The sequence below is a fragment of the Lissotriton vulgaris genome, chromosome 12 (assembly GCF_964263255.1).
Source record: "Lissotriton vulgaris chromosome 12, aLisVul1.2, whole genome shotgun sequence".
Taxonomy (NCBI): Eukaryota; Metazoa; Chordata; class Amphibia; order Caudata; family Salamandridae; genus Lissotriton; species Lissotriton vulgaris.
In genome coordinates, this window is record NC_141700.1 from 515,356,880 (window position 1) to 515,383,000 (window position 26,121).

At 46.5% G+C, this 26,121-nt stretch overlaps 1 protein-coding gene across 4 annotated transcripts in view; it reads left to right on the top strand.

Annotated features, from left to right (window-relative positions):
* Positions 1-26,121, top strand: part of IL34 (interleukin 34) — a 699,141-nt gene that overhangs the window by 609,350 nt on the left and 63,670 nt on the right. For 3 of the 4 annotated variants that reach the window (XR_015302449.1, XM_086945282.1, XM_086945283.1), the window contains one exon: positions 13,753-13,882. The exons of the other annotated variant lie outside the window; for it this stretch is intronic. Coding sequence is in view for 2 of the 3 variants with exons in the window: in XM_086945282.1 (XP_086801408.1) it covers positions 13,753-13,882 (130 nt within the window). In the remaining variant the exon portion in view is untranslated. The remainder of the gene's footprint in view (positions 1-13,752; positions 13,883-26,121) is intronic. 4 annotated transcript variants of the gene reach the window in all.

The following is a 26,121-nucleotide window of genomic DNA, read 5'->3' on the forward strand; positions in this document are numbered from 1 at the left end:
TTTCCCTACTGTTGCACTCTCTGAAGTGGGAATAGTAATTTTTACCCCTACGCTATCCAACACTTTCCCTACTGTTGCACTCACTGGAGTGGGAATAGTAATTTATACCCCTACGCTATCCAACGCTTTCCCTACTGTTGCACTCACTGGAGTGGGAATAGGAATTTTTACCCCTACGCTATCCAACGCTTTCCCTACTGTTGCACTTACTGGAGTGGTAATAGTAAATTTTACCCTCCCGCTATCCTATGGTAAACATATTGTATGTTTTTTATTAATATTATGGTAATATATATTCATTAAAAAAAATTGTATTTTTTTATAGCTTAAATTAATTATTTTATCATTTTAAGGTTATTTAAGTATTTTTAAGTATGTTTTAGTTAATTACTTTTAATATTTCATTTATTTTACATTACTTTTAAGACATTTAAAAAAATTCGATATTTTGACTAACTATATTTTTTTAAACGATATTTTTTATTCAATATTTTTTTACTTACCTGTTTGTAGATAGGAATTCGATATTTTTGTATTCGATATTTTATCCTCGATATTTTCGTAAGTCTATATTTTTGAAATCGATATTATGTCAGTGATCCGTTGAAAGGATCAGAGGAAATGGGAGCCTTCATCACACTGATTAATGTGCATGCTCACCCGACCTGCTCTCAGAACCAGGACATATCTTTGTTTCAGCAAAAAGTTTTGGGATGCCAGGACAGTCCTTGAAACACCAGGTCTATCCAGGCAAATCTGGAACCTCTGGTCACCCTATATTGTCAACATTTGTGAACATGGAAGGAGGGACAGAAAAGTAATTTGGGAAATCTACTATTTGTATTAACTTGCAGTGTGGTGGAGGATCATATCCTTTCGAAGAGGTGTTTATGGTGTTGCAGACTAAAGCCACATATAAATAGTATTGGCACAGCAAAAGGTCTTGCCTATGGACAAGCTGTTGGCTTTCCCAATTGGTTGACCGGTGGAACACAAAGGGCGGGTGGGTGGAGCTTACGTGCCAAAAAATTAAAACAGGGAAGTGGGAGATTTTGAAAATAAATCTGAGGAATGGTTTTCCCTATTATTTTTATTGAAGCAGAGGCGATTTCAGGTAGGAGACAGCTCAATACAGCCATCTTTGGTTTAAAAAATCCTGCTTGAATCGGATCTATTGACATATATGTAGGAGGGAGCAGAATGGTTAAAAGAAAGTGCTACGAAGCGGCCCAGGCAGTGCAAGAGAGACAACATGGGAGCGGGAGGGAAATAAGAAACACATTTTTCCAGTATTAGGGTGTCTTTCATAGATTGACATGCTTGAATAATTCCCCGTCTTCGAAGTGGGAGTCCCATAGTACATAAAATAGTAGTAAGAAACATATATACATAAAGTACATATACATATGTAAATATATAAATAAAAATATATACATTAAAAAAATATATATAAAGATATAAGATTTTTCATAAAAACTTCATAGTACCATAGAACAGCATTGACTCATAGAAAGCATTAAGGGAGTGTCACTTTACTAACATATCATTGTTATTATTTGGTCCATATTCCAGCCAATCAGGCTGTAGCACCCTCTAGAACATTCTCCTCAGAAGCTCAGGCCCTCAGATTTTCTACCGCACGTCGTGTGAAGGGAGTCTCCCTGAGCTCTGCTCAGTTTGTTCTTCTTCTAATCTTCAAAATCTTCTACAATATGTCTTCTTCAAAAAAGTTTTTGTTCCGGCCGTGTGCTGCCTGTGGAAAACTTCGTCTTTTTTCTGAGGACCCTTATAAGAAATGCATCTATTGCTTATATCCGGATCATGAGGTGAGGAATTGCAAGTTGTGCAGGACTTTTTCAACAAAAACTTTATAGGATAGTGAGGCCCGTCTCCTTCTGTGGCTACAGAAGTTGAAGACTTCAGACAACCCTGTGTCTGACGTGGAGAGTGTGCCTTCCCATCATTCTAAGACCTCTCTTAAACGTGGGGGTGAGACTGAGATTCCTTCTCCTTTTCTCAAAAAGAAGAAGCTGTCTGTGGATCAAAATCCAGTTTCCCCACGGAGTCTGCCAGCCTCCACGCCTACGGGACCTAGTTCTCTGGCGTCGCAGACTCCTGCTGTGCCCTTTTCCTCTAAAAAAGGTGCCAGCCGCACTCGACGACGACGACGAAAACAGTCGACGCCATCTCCACATCGTCGACGACCTGCTCTATGTCGACAAAAACGGCATCTTCTGCCTCGTCGTCGACGGTTCTGGTGGTTCGACCTATCTCGTCGACGATAAAGATCACTTAAAAAAAGACCACGTCATCGACGGCTCCTCAAAAACAACACTCGTCGACGAAGACATTGTCGACGCGTACTTCGTCGTCGACTCTAACATCTTCGTCGACGAAGATCTTGTCGTCGGCAAGTACCTCGTCAGCGGTATCCTTGCCATCGACGGTGACTTCGTCGACGTCGAAGACCTCGTCGACGCCAGCACACTCTTCTTCAACGCCAGTTCCATCGTCATTGACAAAGACCTCGTCGACGACATCGACAACGAGCTTGTCGACAGGACCGTCGACGGTGCATTTTTTGTTGGCGACTGCAACCACCTTCACAGTGGCAACAGCTACAACCACTGTCTCTCAAAAACGACGACCAGTGCCACTGGTTTTGAGCCCTTTGCAGCCTACCGAAAGGCTGCCTGCTCAACTGTTTGCGTCCGCAGATGAGGATGCCTCCGACGGATCGGATGCAGATGATAACTTTTGGGCTGCACATATCCCGTCGGAACTACATATAAAATGCCAGGACTATGAGGATGATGGTGATGATCTAGAGTCTCATGTCTCCATTGCAGATAATGATGATGACAATGATGGCGATCAAGGTGTTCCTATGGCTCAGTTGCCAATTTCATTAATATCAAACCTGCAATGTATTCTGGAAGACTATAATCGTCGCTTTCCACCCTCTACGCAGGCCTCTCCACCGCCAACATCGACACCAGTATCAGTTCCGTTTCCACCGGTTAAATCTCCAGTTCCTCAGGACACTGATGAGGATGATCATAATATGGACCAGGATGATGGCTCTGTTCTCACAGATTGGGACAATTATCAAGCTCATACGCCGCCCCCTCCTCCCGATTCCCCTCTGGCATCTCCTCCAGTGGATATAGGAGGGTTCCACCTCTTAATGGAAAGGGCGGCAAAACGTTTTCACTTGCCTTTGGTCACCAGGCAAGATGATTGCTTCCCCTACGATTTCAAGAATCAACCTTTGAAACAAGTACACGCCATACCAATTATAGACTTTATTTGGCAAGATGGTCTAAAACTTATGCAGTCCCAATTCAGTTCCGGCTGTATTGCCACGCCTCGACAAAAAATATAGGGCGCCTGACAATTCACCTGCCTGCCTAGTTTCCCAACCAAAACCGGACTCTGTCATTACGCAGGCTGCACAAAAGAGATCCCGTAATCCAGCTTCTCCGTTAACATCCCCGCCTGACCAAGAGGGGCAACGCCTGGATACCATCAGGAAAAGGTTTTCCACCATGTCTGCGACTACAGTAAGGGAGGCAAATTCCTTGGCCATCCTGGGACGGTATGACCGACAGATGTAGTCAGAGATGTCTGCATTTCTTGACCTTATTCCTGAATCATTCAAGGCGGAAGCCCTGAAGATCCTATAGGAGGGCGAAAGAATTTCATCTGAAATCATAGACTGCGCAATTGACATCTCCTCTATAGGATTCAGACAGCTGGCAGGAGCTGCAGTCTTGAGGAGGCAGGGCTGGTTGAAGGCCACATCCTTTCGACCTGAAGTTCAGGCCAGAGTACTTGTCATGCCTTTTGATGGGGAATCCCTCTTCGGCAAACATGTGGATGACGCCTTGGAGTCCATCAAGAAGGATACGGACACTGCCCATGCCTTAGGATCTCTCCAATATCGGAAACGGCATTTCGTGATGCTCCTCATCCTCCTTTCGGGGCCCTTCCTCTCAATACCGCTCCTATAACGACAACAGACAGCGTTACTCGAACCAGAATCATCGACATACAGGGGAGGCAATTCCTCTAAAAAGCAATTACTTTTTAAAACTCAAGTCTCATCCTACTGCGAAGATTGGAGGTCGAATCTCTCAATACTCCTTCAATTGGTCAAAAATATCGTCAGATCGTTGGGTCTTGGACGTAGTTTCAAAGGGTCACTCACTTGAATTTGTCAAGTTTCCTCCCATTTGCCCTCCGAAAGGTCCCCCTCCGGCACATTTGAAGGAACTGTTTGCACAAATTACTGTTATGATCCAAAAAGGAGCAGTCGAAGTGGTTCCCCGATCACAACAGGGGACAGATTTTTATTCCCGTTTTTTTCTTATCAGAAAGAAATCAGGAGAGTGGCGCCCGATATTGGACCTAAGAGCACTCAACAAGTACATCAAGTCTCAGACCTTTCACATGCTGACTCTGACAGAAATCTTACAGTTCCTAAATCCCAGCGAGTTCCTCTCTACAATCGACCTCGTATTTACAAAGATCATATCCCCGGTGGCAGCTTATCTACGCCTGCAAGGCATACAAATTTACCCCTACTTAGACGACTGCCTGACAAAGGCTCCAACCTTTCTCGCAGCAAGACAACACACTCAAACTTGACTGTCAGTCTTCAAGAACTTAGGTCTTTCAATCAATCACGAAAAATTGCAAGTCCTTCCGGAACAGAAAAAGGTTTTTCTGGGAGCATTGATAGACACAAAACTGGCAAAGGCATTTGTTTCAATGGAACGCCAAGTATGCATCTCCAAATTGGGGGATCTTCTACGATCAAAAAGGTCGGTTTCAGTCCGAACATTGAAATCCTTTCTGGGCATGACCTCATCTTGCATTCCGTTGATCCCCAACTGCAGGTTGCATATGAGAGTAATTCAGAAAGAGTTAGACAAACAATAGCGACAGGTCTCAGGCACGTTCAATGACATAATCTCATTGACGCCTCGGATACATTGTAGCATTGGACTGGTGGGCTCACCGTCCCAATGTCACCACAGGACGCTCTCTTCTAGAGACAGCTCCCACACTTACCCTTACCACAGACGCCTCCTTGGAGGGTTGGGGCGCACACCTCCAAGGACTGTCCATCAACGGCAAATGGACTGTGGTCCAACGCAAGTTGCACATCAACCGTCTAGAGCTCGTGGCCATTTTGCTCGCTCTAAAGTCCTTCCGTCTCCTAGTGGAAGGAGAGTCAGTGTTGCACAGACAACACCACCAGTACGCACTACATAAACAAGCAAGGAGGTACGATATCACGGCTGCTCTCCAAGTAGGTACAGCAAATCTGGAAAATGGGCAATAAAACATCGAGTCCAGTTGACTGCAGTTCACATACCAACATCTCCAACGCCCTTGCAGACTCTCTCAGCAGAACTGCCACCGGCAACCACGAGTGGGAGCTACACCAGCCAACTCTAAAGTATGTCTTTCGCCTGTGAGGCCAGCCGGACCTGGATCTTTTTGCCACTCCACTCAATTGCAAATGCCTACGCTATGCAAGCTGGCATCCACACAAAGGGTCGAGCGGGAATGCATTTTCGATCAATTGGTCGAGAAAATTTGCATACGCTTTTCCGCCAGTCCCTCTCCTGCCTCGCCTCCTGCACAAGATGAGATCACAGCCATGTCACATCCTGCTAATTGCGCCCAGGTGGCCGCGTTGACCATGGTTCACAGACCTCCTTCTCCTCTCTGTGCCCACCAATAACTCTTCGTCCACTGCCTCAACTTCTCACCATGAATCACGGACGGATTTGCCATCCAGACCCGGTGTCTCTCCAGCTCACCGCTTGAACCTGAGGACCTTGAGTTTGCCCATTTAACTATCACACCTGACTGTAGGGAGGTCCTAGCTCATGCACGAGCTCCTTCCACCATCAAGACTTATAAATTAAAATGGAAGCGCTTTTGTATTTGGTGCGACTCAGTAGCCATTGACCCTATGCTCGCTACCCCTGAGCAAATCCTACCTATCTTTCTCCTCCTGGCGAGATCAGGCCTTTCTCATTCCACTCTGAAGGTCTTCCTGGCTGCAATTTCTCGCTTCCGACACAATGGTTCCACATCTCTATACTCCTCTCGGATCATTTGCCAGTTCTTTAAAGGATTATTCAGGCTGTTTCCGCCCATCTGACGTCCTCCGCCATCATGGCGCCTGAATCTCGTATTGGCCCAGCATCTCAAGCCTCTATTTGAACCAATCCACTCAGCAGATTTGAAATTCCTTACTTGGAAGGTTTCCCTCCTACTCGCACTTACGTCATCTCGGCGAGTGAGTGACATACAAGCGTTTGCCATTCAGTCCCCTTTTCTACAGTTTTCAAAGGACGCTGTCATACTACGTACAAACCCAAAGTGTATACCCAAGATTCCTTCGGACTTCCACCTTAATGAACCTGTGATACTTAAAACTTTCTTCTCTAACCATCAGTCTCCTGTTGAGCGTACTCTTCATTCGCTTGACCTGAAGCGAAGCCTCAGGTTCTATTTCCAACGTACTGCGGCATTTCGAAAGTCAGACCAATTCTTTGTGGCATATGGGCAGATGCGCAAGGGACATCCGGTCACCAAGATGACCATCACCCGCTGGATTTCTTCTGCCATTTCCTACTGCCATCAACGGGCTGGCAAGCCTCTTTCTGCTCCGGTGAGAGCACATTCAACTAGAGCAGTAGCATCCTCTACTGCCCTGTTTGCTGGAGTGCCTCTGCATCAGATCTGCAGGGCGGCAACGTGGTCCAGCAGGCACACGTTCACGCGGCACTACTGTCTGGAGACAGCTACCGCTGCGGACACTACTGTGGGTCAAGCGGTGCTACGAAATCTCTTCAAATAAAGGTGAGCCTCTGTTGCTTTCCGCCTCCTGTCATAAAAGGTTTTCTTATATGTATATCTATGTATATATATTTACGTGTTTTAACAATATGTCGCTATATGATTGCATTTTCATGAGTTACCTTTTATGATACTTATGGTTATTGCTTACTGCTTTCTATTCTTATTCAAGCATGTGAATCTATGAAAGACACCCTAATACTGGAGAAGAACAAAAGTTACTTACCTGTAAACTGTGGTTCTCCAGTATTGGTGTCTTTCATAGATTCACATGCAACCCACCCTTCCTCCCCTCAGAGGCTCTCTTCTCCTCATGTACTCTATGGTCACCATTGTACTATGAAAATCTGAGGGCCTGAGCTTCTGAGGAGAAGGTTCTAGAGGGTGCTACAGCCTGATTGGCTGGAATATGGACCAAATAATGAGATTGATATGTTAGTAAAGTGACACTCCGTTAATGCTTTCTATGAGTCAATGCTGTTCTATGGTACTTTGAAGTTTTCATGAAAAATCTTATATCTTTATATATATTTTTTTAATGTATATATGTTTATTTGTATATTTACATATGTATATGTACTTTATGTATATATGTTTCTTACTACTCTTTTATGTACCATGGGACTCCCACTCCGATGATGGGGAATTATTCAAGCATGTGAATCTATGAAAGATACCAATGCTGGAGAACCACAGTTTACAGGTAAGTAACTTTTGTTCTTTTTGATTAAGCAACAAGGCGGGGGTCTGGGTGGAAGTGGAATAAGTAGCACGGACAGACAGGGGATGGGATGGGAACAGGTAACACAAGTGGGGGTGGGTGGGATGAGGTGGGAAAGAAATAAGCAACACAGATGGGCATGGGTGGGAAAAAACAACACAGTCAGGATGGAAGGGAAAGAAGCAACATAGGCAGGAAGTGAGTGAGGAATAAGCAACACAGTTGGGATGGAGATGGAAAGGGATACGCAACACGGATGGGGCGAGAAGGGAAGAAGCAACAAGGACGGGAGTGTGAGGGAAAGAAGCAGCATGGGCAAGGAGGGCAGGGAAAGAAGAAATAAAATAAATGAAAACAGTACCTCAATAAATACACCCACATCAGAAGGACCCTGATCCAGCTGAAGCAGTTAGACCTTGGTCTGTCTTCCAGTCGAAAGAAGAGGAAGTGAAACTGGCCAGTTAGAAGGCAGAAATGAGTGACAATGGAGCTTACAAATGGTAAGCAATGGGCAGGCTCCAAACCCCCTGTTGAATGCAATATCTCTTGCAAGCGAGAGCACATGTGCTGACACAGGCGAATCATAAAGAATATGCATACTCTTAGTGCTGGTGCATGTTGCACTGGTTGCTACCCCAGGTCAAACAGGAGGTTTCACACCTTTCCTAGAGAAAATACGGGCTATTTGTACATGTTTTAAGATTCTGCAAAGACCAAAAGGTGATACATAAAGGGAACTTTATATGAAATTGTTTGTATCCATTTTTAACATTGCCTTTCTGTCTTTGTTTACTTTAATTATCAGTTAGGGAAAGTCAACTCTAGGATACATTTTAACATGCTTTAGTCTTATGTTTATTGTTTTAAGTGTGTTTTGATTAGTGGAAAAAATAACTTTAGGTGATTTTCCTAATGTTTGTACTGATCAGGGTATTAAAATACTGGTCATGCCAGTAAAAAATACGACCAGGGGCAAGCCACTCTACGCCACTACACTTTACGCTATTCAACTGTACAGGACTACACTATATTCCACTGTTTGCCACTCCACTCTCACCACTCCAGTGTACTCCACTGTACGCTATTCCATTGTATGCCACTACACTATACCGCATTCCACTCTATGCCATTCCACTGTATACCACTCTACTGTACCCTATTCTGCTATGTGCATCTCCACTCTACGCCACTCCACTCTGCGCTATACCACTGTATTTCACTCCACTATGTGCAACACCACTCTGCCCCTGTCCACTCAACACCACACTCTCTCCACCGCTCCACTGTACGTTATTACACTCTACGCTTCTCCATTGTATGACACTCCAGTCAACACAACTCCACTATATGCTCCTCCACTGTACACCACACCACTCCACTCTATACTATTTTACTATATGCAGCTCAACTCTACGCCACTACACTCTACTGAACTCTATGCTCCTGTAGTCTATGCCACTCCACTGTATGCAACTCTACAACATGCTACTCCACTCAACGATATTACACTCTAAATCACTCCATACCGCACCACTCTACACCATTTCGCTTTACAGTATTCGATTGTATGGCACTCCACTGTACGCCACTGCGGTCTACACCACTCCACTTAACCCCACTCCACTATATGTTGTTCCACTACATGCAGCTACACTCCACACCATTCTACACTATTTACCTCTACACCACTCTACCCCCACTCCACTCTGAGCCACTCAACTCTATACCACTCCACATTACCCCACTCCACTCTATGAATACACTTTTCAGCTGTACACATACTACACTCTATACAACTCCACTTTACGCTATTACACTCTCCCCCACTCCATTCTACGCTAATCCACTGTATGACAGTCCACTGTACGCCACTCCATTCTACGCCACTCCACAGTATGACACTCCATACTATGCCACACCACTCAACTGTACGCTATTCTACTCTATGTCACTCCATTCTACACCCCCAGTCTGTGCACTCCACTGTACACCACTACACTGTACGCCATTCCACTGTACGCTGTCCCACAGTACGCAACTCCATTATACGCCACTCTATTGTACGCTATTCCGCTCCATGCTTCTCCACCCTGCGCCACTCCATCCTGCGCCACTCCACTCAACGCCACTCCACTGTATGCTATTACACTCTATGCCACTCCATTGCACAACGCTCCAGTCTACACCACTCCATTGTATGCCCCTCTGCTGTACGCCACTCCACCTACGCTATTCTACTGTATGCAACTCAACTCTATGCCACTACACTCTACGCTATTGAACACTATGCTACTCCAGTTTACGCCGCCCTAGTCTGTGCCACTACACTGTACGCCGTTCCACTCGACGCTACCCTACTTTGCGCAACTCTGCTCTACTGCTGTATGCTACTCTATGAAAATTGGGCCATCCACATGTGGGTGCCTCCCTTTTGTGCACTGCTGAAGTTCCCAATGGAAATCACTGTTCAAACTTAAATGTATTTATAAATTATAATTTAATTCAGATTTTAAATTCTGAGAATTTTCCTATTTGGAATTGATTATTCCAAAATGACTTTATTATGAGTTCAATGCACAACATATTACTTGTAAATGCTTTATTCATGCGTGTCAATAACAAGGACTGTTCTTCATTTAATGTTGTGTATGTACCCAATTTTCCTCTAGACAGGACCAAGGTTCCAATTTACCCCCTGATGAAAGACAGAGGTATGCCTGAAATGCACTGGGGACATAAACAACATTAAATGACGAACAGTCCTTGTTTAATCAATTCCAAATAAGAAATTTCTCAGAAGTTAAAATCTGAATAAAATTGGAATTTATAAATACATTTAAGTTTGAACAGTGATTTCTATTGGGAACTTTGGCAGTGCACGCAAGGGACGCTCCCACATGTGGATAGGGCAATTTTCAAGTATTCGAACATGTCTACGATCACAAGATGATACCTTCCTGCATGCCAGCAACTTAGTATAAAATATTTAGTAAACTGCTTCTAACCCACTTGGAGTGTGGGAGTTCAGCTCTACTGATGTATTCTACTCTATGCCTCTCCACTCTACGTTACTCCACTGTGCACAACTCCACTCAATGCCACTACACTCTACGCTATTCTACTATATACCACTACAATCTATACCACTTCAGTTTAAGCGACTCTTCTGAACGCTATTTCACTGTATGCCTCACGGCAAGACTGATGACTTCCGAGCTGGGATACCAAAGTTCGAGCCTCGGGGTCGACTCCACAACTTGTGATTCTGGGCAAATCACTTAATCTCCCCGTGCCTACCAGAAAAATGAATGTGTCCTTGTGTAACGAAACTGGTGCTCATGTAAAGTGCTCCAATACCTCCAGGTCGCGTGCGTGCTATATAAATCTGCAACAAAAAAAAACACCAACACACACCACTCCATGCCAATCCAATCTACATTAATTACGCTGTATGCCACCACACTCTACCCCCTTCCTCACCACTCTACAACACCCAACTCTACGCTATTGCACTTTACGACACTGCCCTTTTCGTTACTCCTGTCTTTACCGCTCCACTCTTTCCCATTCCACTGTAAGTAACTCTACTTTTGCCCCTCCACTCTATGCTTTTCCACTCTATGCCGCTCGTCTATGCCATTCCACTGTACATCACTCCACTATACGCCACTCCACTCAGCACCACTCCACTCTACGCTATTCTGCTCTACCCTACTCCATTGTATGCCACTCCACTGTACGCCACTCCACTCAATGCTACTCCACTTTACACTATTCCACTATGCGCAAGTCCCCTGTACGGCACTCCACTATGCGGTGTTCCATTCTACGCCACTCCACTGTATGCCACTTAACAACACTGTATGCTATTCCACTGTACACCCCTCCACTTTACGGCACTGCACTTTAAGCTATTGTACTCTTCGCTATTCCACTGTTCACAACTACCCTGAACCTCACACCACTCTAACTCTATGCCACTCTACTCTATGGCACTCCACTCTGCTGTACGCTTTTCCACTGTACGCCACTCCACTCGACACCTGTACTCTGTCCCACTGTACGCCACTCCCCTGTACCACACTCCCCTCTACCCCACTCCAGTGTACGCTATTCCATTTTACGGCACTCCACTGTACCACACTCCACTTCACTCAACTCTACTCCACTACTGTACAACACTCTACTGTACCATACTTCACTTAACAACACTCCACTTGACGACACAGGACTGGAAAAAAACAAAGGATAAAACTTTGTTATACCTAGGAAAACTTTATGTATTCTTTCTATACAAACCAAACTAAAACTAAAACTACACAAACATTAGAAATTCTAAATTTATAGTTGTACCTTAAATTTATAATTTACTTTATACTTTAATTTACTATACCTTTATTTATTCTTTATATACAAACCGAACTTATATTGCACAAAAATTAGAACCTCTTAAGTTATACTTATACCATTAATTTATAATATACGCAACATCTTCAAATTATTTTAACTCGTGTACCTCCATACACAGTGTATTGAACTCGGTAGCCACTCTACATTAAGTATAACCTGCGCCTTCTCCACTGCTTATACACTTTCATATTATACCACTTATACCATTTAAAATTATAGCATTTACAGCAACACTAATGACATTGCTAATCACATGATTTGTGAGAACATAGTGAAAGGTAGAGTAGCGAGTTATAGTGAACGTAGTGTGGCTACCGAGTACAATACACTGTGTTTGGTGGTCCCCATAAACCAAAAGCAGCGAAGGTACTGGGTTTCGGTTGACCTAAATTTTCTCTGTTTGACCGACTTCCATTCTCATCAGTCTGCTTCCCTTTTTGTGCCCCCTTTTCTAGTAAATTTCATTTTCTCCTGTGCCACTATTCCTGTTGCTTTATTGCCCTCATTTGGACCTCTCCTGGGTGCTCCACTGCCCTCATGTGATTAATTCCATAGGCCATCAGTTGACACTTTTTCTGACACTATACTGTTCTCTAGTACCACCTTTCCTTGCCCACTACTGATATCATTTACTAAACTCCTTGAGCACTTTGCTGCCTTTTCAAGCCAATTTTCATAGTATGCACTGCTGCCCTTTAATGACATCTTTCCTGGTACAATGCTGCCCTCTTTTCACCCTACTCCTGTGTCTTCTCACCTTCATGTGCCGCCCTCCCTGGACTGTGCTGTAATCCCTGTGCTTCCTTTTCAGTGCATCCATCAACCAACTTCATCACACTTTTCTATGCCACATTTCTCCTTGGGCACTTTGCTATCATTCACTGTTGCATGCATTGATGCCTTGTTGCAGTTCTTGTCACTCTCCTGACCCCCTGTGCCTTCTTCTATGTTTGCTCGCTATGGCTTACTTATTCCACCTTATCTTGGCACTGCGGGCAGCCGGTGCCAACCCTCCACCACAGTGCAGTCTCCTGTGCCTCCTGCCCTGGGAATTCTGCCACCTTTGTATGCCAACCTTTGTAGGCACTACTCTCCTTCCATGCCACATATCCAGGCTCTCTGCTGCCTTCGTGTATCTCTTACTCTACACTATGCTTCCCATCTTCCACACTTTTCCTGGTACAATTGATTTCCTGTGCCCCTTTTTGAGAAATACATTGCCATGCACTCCAATTCTTTTTTCTTGGCACCTTACTGCCTCTTTGTGCCACTATCTTTATTCACAGTGCAGCCTCATAGTGCTCCCTTTTCTGTTCACACTGCTAACTCTCAGCGCCACGTTTCTTATTCATTCTGCTTCGCTCCTGTACAACCTTTCCTGGCACTCTGTTTCCTCTCTTTACTGTTACTCTTCTTGTCCCACTGTGCTACCTTTACCGACAGTCTGTGCTTTCATATGACACCTTTCTTAGCACATTATTACCCCATATCTCCTCACTGATTAATCTACTGCCACTCTTTGCAGTTTTACAGGGGCAGTGCTGCCTCCCTTTGCCATCTTTATATTTACTATGCACCCTGTACCTTAGTTCCTGTTCACTCTGCTGCTTTCTCGTGCCCCCATTCGTATCCTGCCCTCTTCCCTCTCGTGCCACTTTTCCCATTCTTTCTTCTGCTTCCTCGTGCCACCTTGCCTGGACTGTTTGATTTAAAATATGTGTAATCTTCTTCATTTACAGTCCGAATTAGTCATCCAGAGAATAAGGCGAGTTTTGAACCCAAAGCCATCGGATGCTATAAAATCTGTGCCCCCCAAAGCGCTTGTGGATAACTGCTACAGGGTCCTGGCGTTGCTCTACAAAAATTCCTGTGAGTATTACTGCAAGGGGAGGGTTTACACAGTCTGTTCCTGAACCCATCAATGGTCAGAATAAGGTGCAGGCAGGGGACAGGGGGTGCGCATGGTGAGGTGAGGATCTGCCGCACCTGTAGTGTCAGTGTCAACATGTAGATGTCTCTGAGTTAACACCAATTTGGGAGCGCGCTAGCGCCCCATTCCGTTGCACAGCATCAATGCCTTTTGGCACATTATCCATCAGTTCTACCATCATATTTTCAATTCAGCTTGCTTATCACAGTCATTTAAATTTCTCTTCCCATTGATTCTTTTTGTCCTCACTCGGAACCAAGATGTTCAACTGATGACTGTATTCCACCTTCTTTTGTATTTATAGTGACCCCTGACGAAGTGCAAATTATGCACGAAATGCATTGGGTTTTTTAAATAAACACTGTCCTGAATACAACATGCCCTAGTCATGTTTTCTCTGTGAAGTTCGGATGGACGCGGATAAAACATTAGAAACCTGGAAAAATGGCATTTTATATTCCGAGTGAGGACAAAAAGAATCAATGGGAAGAGAAATTTAAATGACTGTGATAAGCAAGCTGAATTGAAAATATGATGGTAGAACTGATGGATAATGTGCCAAAAGGCATTGATGCTGTGCAACGGAATGGGGCGCTAGCGCGCTCCCAAATTGGTGTTATGTTCACGGAAGTGCGGTTGGGCATTGCACTTGAGAAGTATGCACGCAGAAAGATTTATATTTTTGAAGGAAATGGTTTAAAAATGTTTACTATGGATAATGAAGGAGTGCACCCGTCTCCTACTCACGATGTCTCTGAGTTACTCATCTGTTGTCTGTCAAAAGCATGAGAAGCCTTCTTGCAGTACACATACTTATGATATGTTACATTACTATACTTCAAGTCATGCTATGTGAAGTCCTAAGATGCAGACTGAGAGGAAGTGGGATGATTGAGTTAGTGGACTATAGTCCGTAAAATATGGTTCGAGGTATATGTGCTGTAGATACATTTGCTTTGCAAACTCCTGCCATCTAGTGTTTTGTCAAGATGTTTGCAAGTTGTTTTTCCTCAAAGAAGTCTTTTCTAGTCACAAGGTAAAGTGACTCCTCCTTTCGGTCATAGTTTGCTTGGCCATCGACTCCATTATTAGATTGTTTTCTTTCCACCTTCGGGTTCTGACGTGTATTGCTGTGCTCTGGGTTCGAAACTGTCCCTCGGTGCACAATCCACTGTACTCTCAACGGTATTGTTATCATACGTGTTTCCCTCTCTCCGCATATCCATTCAATTGGAAAGTCTCTCATCTTCGGTCGAAAAAATCATGGACGCCCTACAAGCCTAGAAGCGTTGATCCACCCCTTTGCCGATGGAACAGACTCTGTTTTCTTTCTGTCCTCAGTGCCACTCCATGAACCTTTGTACCGATCTACACCAGGTATTCAACTTGTGCTTATCACCGGAGCACAAGGAAAAAGACTGTGAGGCCTGTCAGTCGTTCAGAACGAAAATGACTCTTTGAGATCGTCGGGCTCGACGACGAGAAATGCAGCGCTAAGGCACTCGAAAGACTCTGAAAATCTTCGGAGAAGAATCCGAACATAAAGAAGTGGCAGATGCGGAATAAGAAGCCTCCTCTGTCCCAGAATGGCATTACAACCTCGAGATCGAGTTGGAGTCCGAAGACATTCCAGGGGGACAGGGTGTCGTGAGTACTAAAACCCCCAACCTAAGAAACTAGCTTCCGCCAAACATAAGGCTTCAACACCACCTATGTCTTTGGGCATTAGTCGGCACCGAGACAATGTTTCTGGTGCCCCGCCCTCGCACCCTTCACCGAAACAAGTCGTCAAGCATTCTGGCTCGGGATCGAGTGGAGATAGATCATCTTCGGACCCGAAACATTCAGCTTCGAAAGACAAATTTGCTTTGGAGCCGAAATCCTCTGCTTCTTAACAAAAGTCTGGTTGGGAGCCAAAACTTTCCGCTTCGAAACAAAAGTCCAGTTCAGAGCCGAAACCTTCCGCTTCCAAGGACAAGTCTGGTTCGGCAGTAAAAATGTCAGTGCCGAAATTCAAAGAAAATCTTTCAGATTGTCCGGAACCGATCTTAGATATTATGAAGGACCCACTAGATCCAAAGGAGATTAAGCTTTACATCAATCCAGACACTTGACATATTTTTTCCAAAACTCCTTCCAATAGAAAAGTCAGTTCAGAAAACACTGGATACAAGATCCCTCTAAAGAAGAAGAAGGGCATTGCTCAGGTCCTATCCATTTTACTTTGCCATCCTCTCTACCATCTTTACCATTACTGATACTGCCAGGCTCAGATCCATTACAAATAACACCACAGGGGTCTCCTCATACACAACCTGAGTTAGGAGATGGAGTTGATGATGACGATGATGGTAATGCTCATTTGCCAACAGATCCATGTGATGATTAAAACATTAAACCACCCATGGATAATGATCTGAACCTATACTCTACAAAACCTTCTCTCCAAACGATAATGTATCCTATCTAGAGCTAATTTCCATGACAGCAGCATATCATGGGGTTACACTGCATAAAGAGGCCTTAGATGATGATTTTTTTATTTGACACACTAGGGTCTTCACACAGAGTTAGTCAAAGTCTCCCTATATTAAAAGGCATAACGAGACATGCAGATGAGATTTTTAAGGACCCTGTTCGTGCACGTATCTTAACACCCAGAGTTGATAGAAAAATATAAACCATCACCCTCTGGTCCTGTTTTTATTAAAGACAGCTCCCTCTATATTCACTAGTGGTTTCCAACTCTTGTAAAAGAGTGAATTCACAGACCTCTGGGGATGCACCTCCCCAGATAAGGAATCTAAGCTTATTGGTGCATCTGGTAAAAGGGTAGCTGCTCAAGCTGCTAATCACTGGCACATTGCCAACATGCAAGGCCTACTAGCTAGGTATGACAGAGCTCACTGGGATGAGATGGAAGGTCTACTTTAGTACCTCCACAGTCCTTACCCTTTTTTCCACTCATTAACTACTACTGAGTGGTATACCATACTGTTGTTGGTGCGGAAAAGAAGACTTTTTAACCATCTGGTCTCTCTTTGACTGTGACAATACATACTCACAGGGATGGTATGGATAAATCCCAAATGATGAAGGGCGGATCCGAGTGGTGACTGATGGTTTTTTCCTCATCCACCTGAGATGTTTAAGGACACCTTGCTTTTGGTCAGTCAGTCAAGGGGCTTTGTATTGTCAGGCTGGTGTCTATCACCCCTTAAACTCTTTCCGCTTTAGACCCTCTGATACTCTTTGTAGTTGTCTACTTTAGTACCTCCCAGAAGAACACAAGAAAAAGGCACAAGAGCTAATTCAAGAATGCAAACTCAATTCTAATTCTTCTATTAAATGTGCTCTTGATGCAGCTGACACTGAAGCCAGAGAAGTTAATACTGGCATTCTCTTACGTTTACATGCCTGGCACACTGGACTTAAAAGACACATACTTTCATATTCCAAATCAGCCAGCTCATTGCAAATACCTCTGATTTGTGATAGCAGGAAAACACTATCAATTCAAGGTACTCTTGTTCGGAGTAACTACTGCCCCCAGAGTGTTAAAAAAGTGTCTAGCAGTGGTAGCAGCACATCTCAGAAGACAACAGGTTCATGTTTTCTCATTTCTAGGCGACTGTCACCTCAAAGCCAGCACACACTAAAAGTGTCTACACCACACTCAGACTACATTAGACCTACTCCACCAATTGGGCTTCACAGTCAATATGCAGAAGTCTCACCTTCAACCTCACCTTCACATATGCAGTCATATCTAGGAGCGACTCTAAACACTTGCACAGCTCTAGCCTCTCCCAATGCAAGCAGAACTCACAATATTCAATTTCTGATAATACAGTTTCGGGCAAATCACTACCTAGCAGTCAGGACTTTCATGCAACTGCTAGGGATGATGGGATCATGTATTGCGATAGTGCCTCATGCAAGATTGCACCTGCTTCCTCTACAAGAATGCTTAGCACGTCAGTGGAATCAGTCTTAGGGTGAATTAACAGATCTAGTGTTGGTAAACAAGCACACCCATCGCTCTCTGCAGAGGTGGAACACATCAAACTGATCAAAAGGGCGGCCGTTCATCGACCTTGTTTGACATATCGGGCTAACAGCAGACACATCCTACTCAGGTTGGGGTGCCAATCTTCCCAACTTCACAATTCAAGGTCTATGGGACAACAAGTACAAAGCTCTGCACATCAACTGTCTGGACCTTCTAGCTGTATATCTAGCTCTGAAAGATTTTCAGTCTCACCTCATAGGGAAAGTTGTCCTAGTCTGCACAGACAATAGGACAACAATGTACTATGTACAAAAACGGGGGGGGCATTCTCTGCACCTGCCACACCTCTCTCAGACCATTTGGCGTTGGGCAATTCATCACAGAGTTCATCTTCTGGCTGAGCACCTCCCATGAGTGGACAATCAGATTGTCGACCTCCTAAGCAGAAGGCGATAATAAATACACAAGTGGGAACTTCATCCCCAGGTTCTCCTTCCATACTTTCAAGAATGGTGATTCCCACAAATAGATCTCTTCGCCACAGTGGACAGCTCAAAATGCCCAAACTTTGCCTCCAGGTTGCCACACCCTCAATCCAAAGGCAATAACCTATGGATTAATTGGTCAGGGATATTTGCCTATGCTTTTCTGCCTCTCCCTCTCATTCCATTTCTAGTTCGGAAGCTCAGGCAAACATCCCTCACACTGATTCTATTAGCTCCCACTTGGGCTTGTAAACTGTGGTTCACGAGACTTTTAGAACTATCAGTAGTTCCACATCAAAAGCTGCATCTCAATTCCAGTCTTCTCACGCAGAACCATGGAGAATTCAGACACCCAAATCCCAAAGAGCTCAATCGAGCGATTTGGCTCCTGAAGTCATAGAGTTTGGCTAGCTCAACTTGCCACCAGAATATATGACCATTCTTAAAGAAGTAAGAAAGTCTACTGCCAGAGCATGCTATGCAGCAAAGTTGAAACAATGTGTTATATATTGTATTCATAACAATATTGATCCTCTAGATGCATCTACTCAAAATATCATATTTTACCTTCTGCATTTACAGCGTGCTGGTCGAGCCTAGACTTCCATACGTTTGTGTTTTCAGCAGTAGCCGCATATTTGCAAAACATCTATCTTCGTTCAAGGTTCCAGTAATTAAAGCTTTTATGGAGGGCCTTAAGAGAATAATAACACCTAGGGTACCTCCAGCACCAGTTTGGAATCTGAACATTGTACTTACACGGCCAATGAGCCCACCTTTTGAGCCATTACACTACTGTCATTTACGATTTCTTTCATGGAAAGTAGCTTTCCTCATTGCGATCACTTCATTAAGGAGAGTTGGTGAGCTACAGGCTTTAATCTTAGAAGAACCCTTTCTTAACTTCATAAAGACAGAGTACTTCATGGGGCCCTAGGTGGCGCCTGACAGGAATGGCTGCCCTGGCGTCGAGCTCCCGCCGGGCCGAGCGCATTTTCATCCATAAACCCCATCCTGCAACTCAAAATCCTCACAAGTCAGCACAAAAACCTTCGGGAGGGTCTCCGGCGGCTGCGAGGCAAATTTTTAAACTGAACATATATAGCCTGAGGCGGCAACGCGCTGATGAAAATTGCCGCTGGAGGAGAGAGTGGAGCGAAGTGAAGTGCGGCAGTGGCTGGGGAGATCACGCGAGGTCGAGGCTGTGGAGGCCTCTGTGCGGCCCTGATGACGTTGCCGCTCTGAGCCTGCAACTAGCGCGCCATGCCCCGGGGACGGCCTGATCTCGGGAGCGGGCGCGGAGACATCGCTGGGGAATCCCTCCGAGGCCGGACAGACACATCTGCGATGGGACGAGAACCTGTGCCAGGCAACGAGAGGCAGAACAGAGGAGGTGAGAGTAGCTGGCTGTGGGATACACGGGAGACAGCCGCCATTTTCTGTTTATTCACGCATCCACGCTGAGGATCCCGAAGTTGGCACACTGGAGCTGGGCGGAGGCAGTCTAAACGCGCTTAGGCCCAGGGGGTGCCCAGATATAAAGACTCTGACCCTGTGGGGGGCTCATCACCCCTAATTCAGTATACTGAGGCCGGGACATTGCATAGAGTCTCTGTAGGGACTGAAGACAGCCACCATTTTAGCAACGGAAGGCTTGTGGAAGCTAGCAGCGGGAGAGGTCGGTGCCCAAGGGCAGAGAAGGAGGGCAAACACTGAGATTAAAAGCTGCAGGACCCCTGAGGCCAGGAATGATTACCAAATAAACTGCTGTCACCTGCGATTAGGCTCAACATGGGATATCGGAGCTGCAGACCAGTATTCCGTGAGGGCTGGACTCGAGGGTTTGGGACTGTACATTGGGTGACTACCCCTCCGACTTGCAGCCGAGGTCGGACTGTGGACAATTCGCTGGCATGGGTAGGACGGAGCCACGACAGTCCAAGCTGGCGTTCGACGCCGGAAAGGCACCCTCCTCCGCATCTAAGGATCAGCATGACGATGACCCTCCGGAGACGAGAGAGGAAGGGTGGAAGGCCTTGCTGGTGGGTATGCAGCAGAGTCTCACCTCCATAGACTCGAAAATTGACTCGATGAGCCACAGGCTGGATAATGTTGTTGCTAAGCTGGACAAGCACGAAGAGCGGCTGAAAAAGGCGGAACATAGGGTGTCGGACTTGGAGGACGAAGCGGGGACGAGTAAACAGCATCTGTCGCAAATGGATAAGCTTTTGAAAGTTATAGCTGATAAGAACGAGGAGTTGGAAGCTCGCTCCAGGAGAAATAACGTACGCATGCTAGGCCTGGCTGAAACCACCAATACAGGCAGGCTGGAAGACTTCATAGAGGACCTCATCACGGACCTATTCGGGAAAGACGCGTTCTCTGCCCAGCTGGTCATTGAAAGAGCCCACAGATCATTAGCGAAAAAGCCTCCCCCGGGCGCTCCTCCACGCCCGGTAATAATGCGATTTTTAAACTATCGCGATAGAGACTCACTGCTGCGGCTAGCGAGAGAAAAAGGGGAAGTGAAGTACGAGAATACGACTTTATCATTCTACCCCGACTTCACCCAAACAGTGCAGGAGGCACAATGCAAATTTCTTGCTGTGAAGAAAAAGTTGCAGTCCCAAGGCATTCATTATGCAACGCTATACCCTGCCAGGTTGCGGATACACCACTGAGGACGCCAACACATCTTTAATAACCCACAGCAGGCGGAGGACTACCTCAAGCACGACAGGCGATCGACTTCCAGGGACGAGGACGCAAGACGCCGATCGAGATCCTCCTCGCCGCTGGCGGAACCCTCCTGAAGCTTGCTGAACAGGATGCCATGCTGACTGGTGATGTTTAATTTGTGTTTAACTTGTGATATTGAGGACAGGACTCTGACAGCCGCCCGGCTGCTCGCCTCCATCCCGTCGGAACGATCCCTGAAGTTGGGAGGTCGTAGATGGGTGAGAAAGTGAGGCTGAGTAGTAAAGGCGGGAGCCCCTAGCGGCCCCCATGTTGAGGGTATTCCCATTCTTTAAATGGGGCAGGAGCTAATAGCTCAGCAGCTATGTTTATGGGTAGGTACTGATGGGGGTAGGGATGTTTCTTCCTGGCGAGTTGGGGTAGCCGGTGTGGGAGATGGGGGGGGGGGGCGAAATAATGAAAGGGGATTCTACCGTGAGCATGCAAGTGGAGTAAGAGACCAAGATCTTACACAGCAGGTACATCCTGACAGTCATGACTGATGTGAGTAGGGTCAGTACAGATCTCAACATCATTTTCTGGACCGTGAGGGGGCTGATTGACCCCAGGAAGCGGCGATAGATACTAGGGTACCTTGATAAGCACCATGTCCACATTGCCCTCCTGCAGGAGACACATCTGGCAAAAGGGAGCATACCCCGCTTCGCAGCCCGATGGGCAGCTCATAGCTGCTTTGCATCATACTCCTCATACTCCAGGGGGGTAGCCATACTAATTAAGCGTGGAGTTAGATTTGTGGAGGGAGGGACAGATTTAGACCCCGATAGGAGATATTGTCTGATATTCCTGTGGAAGTGGCACCGCATAGCAATTGGAGACTTAATCCTTTACATTTGCAGGATGCTGTGTGGGGGTGGTGTATAGCCAAGGGGGGAGGCATTCTGGAAGACCTGCGTCGGACCCTGTGCACACTGGATGAAAGAGCTTGAGAGGGAGATCCACAGCCGGGACGAGTCAGGAGCCCTTAAGGCTAAAATGAGGGAGAAAATGAGGGAGTATAAAGAGACAGCAGAGAGGGAGTGTAAGCTCCGAGGGAAGCACTGCACTGCCAGGGTATATGGACAAGGGATAGACCAGGGATATCTCTAGCTGGGGCAGTACGACCTCCTAGATTCCGCAATTATGTAGTTGAACTGCAAAATGAACAAGGCACTCCTTGCAGGGCCTTGCTGGATCAATTGTCTCGCCTGGCTTGAAGATACTCAACGTAAATTCCTAACTCTGGATCTTGAAGTTGACGAAATCACTGAGGCTATAATGAGTATGAAGTCAGGTAAATCTCCTGGGTCGGACGGGATACCTATAGATTTTTATAAGGCCTACGTCTCTATTTTAGCCCCCATTCTCAAAGCGGTCTTTTATGAGGCGCTGGAAGAAGGTGCCCTGCCTGAAACCATTAGAGAAGCTCACATCTTGTCTCTACTCAAGCCCGGTAAGCCCCCAGATCTATGCGACTCCTACCGCCCTCTGTCCCTGCTGAATAGCGACACTAAAATTCTTGCGAAAGTACTTGCCACCAGATTGAACCTCCTCCGAGAAAAACTAGTGCTGCCGGATCAGGCAGGATTTGTACCCAACAGGGCCACAACCCACAACCTTCAGATCCTGTAGGCAATCGTACAGGACATAGACCCCAAGTGCGCCACGGTGGCTGTCTTTCTGGACGCCACCAAGGCGTTCGACTCGATGGAGTGGGACTATGTGTTTGGTACACTGGCGCGAATGGGAATGCCGGGGTCGTTCCTCAGCTGGATCAAGCTACTCTATACTGCACCAAGGGCTAGAGTTCTCCTAAATGGGCCCCGCTCGGATGCCTTCCCCATTACCAGAGTGACAAGGCAGGGGTGCCCTCTTTCCCCTGTATTGTTCGCCATAGCAGCAGAACCCATGGCAGCTAAGCGGAGGCAGCACCACAATCATAGAGGCCTTATCTACCCCTCCAGGCAAGTCCTGGTTTCCCTATACGCCGATGATATCACCCTTTACATACATAAGCCGCTAGTCAACTTAAATCCTGTATTGCGTGAAATCACCAAAGTCGGAGCTATTGCAGGAGTACAAATGAACTGTGGGAAGTCAGCTATATTCCCGCTAACAGACAGTACTACGCTGTTTCCTCTGGATTACCCGCGGAAGTGGGAGGACGAGGAATTTAAATACTTGGGGATTCATATCGCTAGGGAGAGGGGCACCTTACTGAGAGCTAATTATGGGCGAGTCATGAATAAGGTGACTGATAACATCACAAGTTGGCTCAAATTGCCCCTATCGATGGCCGGAAGGATTTCATTATTCAAAATGGTGATTGTGCCCAAATTCTTATATTTATTCATCAACATACCCTACTATCTGGTAGCACATTTTTTCACCACACTGAGAACTCAGTTAATCTGGTTGATATGGGGAGGGAAGCAAGCGAGGCTGAAGCTAGACATACTAACGCTTCCATATAGGTATGGAGGATTTGACGTGCCGGATTTTGAGCAATACTACTACAGTGCGGAGGCGCACTTTGCGGTGTATTGGTATCACCCTCCTCCCTATATGCCCCACCTTGCGGTGGAAGATGGACACATGGCCCCTATCCCCGCATCAGGATATATATTTATGCCTTATAATGAGAGAGACAGAGACCCAACCACTGTGGACTGCACGATCAAAACTTGGCACTGGCTGGCAAAAAAGGAAGGGGTAACACAACTCTACTCCCCGAGATTACCACTATGTAACAGCCCCCATTTACAAGTCACGACTGAAAAAATTTGCCAGAACTTACTGACTAGATTACAATATGGTACCTGGGGAGACCTGTACGTTGGGGGAGAGTTCCGCACTAAGGAACAATTCTTTGGGAAAGCGCCATACACATTTATGGACCTATTTCTGTACACCAGACTCAGACAGAGCGTACAAGCCAAGAGCCCTGACTTCCCAAAGGAACCAGAGATATTTACCTCACTTCATTTGGTATTGCAGAAGGAAGCCCCTGCACATGTCACTTCAATGCTATATGCCCGGGTACGCTCGGCCCCTCCTACTACGCAAATCAGGGCTAGGGCAGAGTGGGACTGAGACTTGACCGAACCGCTTACTGATGAGCAATGGGAGGGGGCGTGTCAGTAGACGGAATTGGTGTCTGGCAGTAGTAGATTACGAGTGCTGCATTTTAAGTTGCACCGACTATACCACACGCCGGCACGCCTACACAGACTCAACCTCAGGGACGACGACAAATGCCTTAGATGCAAGCAAGGCCCGGCAGACTTCATGCATTTAGCCTGGAACTGCTCTGCAGTTGCCGGATACTGGGGGGAGGTCTTTGGGGGCCTTACTGACATGCTGGGGATACATATTGAACCACTCCCCACCAGGGGTCTACTGGGCCTGGTGGCGGATATCCAAACACCACATTGCAAATTCCTCATAATGGGCATAATGCTAGCATGCAGGCAGGTGGCATGTAGGTGGGGCAGGGGAAGGGCACCCAAATTCAAACATTGGATATTAGACATGACCACTTGGCAGGAAAATCTACAAGCCTATGCAGAGCAACTGCCGTTAAAATCCCGGCCGAAAGATATCTGGGAGCCATTGATCACATACCTTGCTAGGCAGAGAGCTGAGGAGGACAGTAGTGACACAGGGGAGGGGGGGAGAATGCTGATGTGCGCTGATGTGCGAGAAGAGGAAGGGCTGGATGAGGACCAGGAATAGGGCGAACAGGAGGGGAAGATCATATGGAGGGGAAAAGATGAATACATTGCAATGCAGTGAGATGAATGGACAGGTGCACATCAAGAAGCATTGCATGCTCGCTAGCACCCAGGATAACGAACTTATGTACTGAAATAAGTCATAGACTCAAAGTCAGACTTTGCTCAACTCGTGGAGAATACCTCTTGTAAGACCTACGGAAATGAGGAGGGAGGGAAAGTCGGGAGGGGAAGTTGTAAGTTGGACTGTTGGGGGGAGGGAGCGCACAAAGGTTAGAACTGAATGACATGCTGAAATAGAAGGAGCTTAGATAAATCAATCAATCAATCAGTGACACTTATAGAGCGCGCTACATACCCGTAGGGTCTCAAGGCGCTGGAGGGGGGGGGGGGTGCCGCTACTGCTCGAACAGCCAGGTCTTCAGCTTCTTCCTGAAGGAGAGGTGGTCTTGGGTCAGGCGCAGGTCGGTCGGGAGGGAGTTCCAGGTCTTGGCGGCCAGGTGGGAGAAGGACCTTCCTCCTGTAGTCGCTCTTCGGATGCGGGGGACGGCGGCGAGGGTGTGGTTGGCTGAACGGAGGTGGCGTTTGGGAGCGTAGAAGTTGACTCGGCTGTTGAGGTAGCTCGGGCCTTGGTCGTGTAGGGCTTTGTGTGCGTGGGTGAGGAGGCGGAAGGTGATTCTTTTTTTGACGGGGAGCCAGTGAAGGTCTCTCAGATGTCCGGAGATGTGGCTGGTTCGTGGGATGTCGAGGATGAGTCTGGCTGAGGCGTTCTGGATCCGCTGGAGTCTCTTCTGGAGCTTGGCGGTGGTACCGGCGTAGAGGGCGTTGCCGTAGTCCAGTCGGCTGGTGACGAGGGCCTGGGTGACGGTCTTCCTGGTCTCGGTGGGGATCCACCAGAAGATCTTCCGTAGCATGCGTAGGATGTTGAAGCACGCCGAGGAGACGTTGTTGACTTGCCTGGTCATGGAGAGGGAGGAGTCCAGGATGAAGCCCAGGTTGCGTGCATGGTCTGTCGGTTTGGGTGCGGTGCCCAGGGCGGGAGGCCACCAGGAGTCGTCCCAGGCGGAGGGTGAGGAGCCCAGGATGAGGACCTCCGTCTTGTCCGAGTTCAGTTTCAGGCGGCTGGTCGTCATCCACTCGGCTACCTCTTTCATCCCTTCGTGCAGGTTGGCTCTGGCGGCGGCGGGGTCGTTGGTCAGGGAGAGGATCAG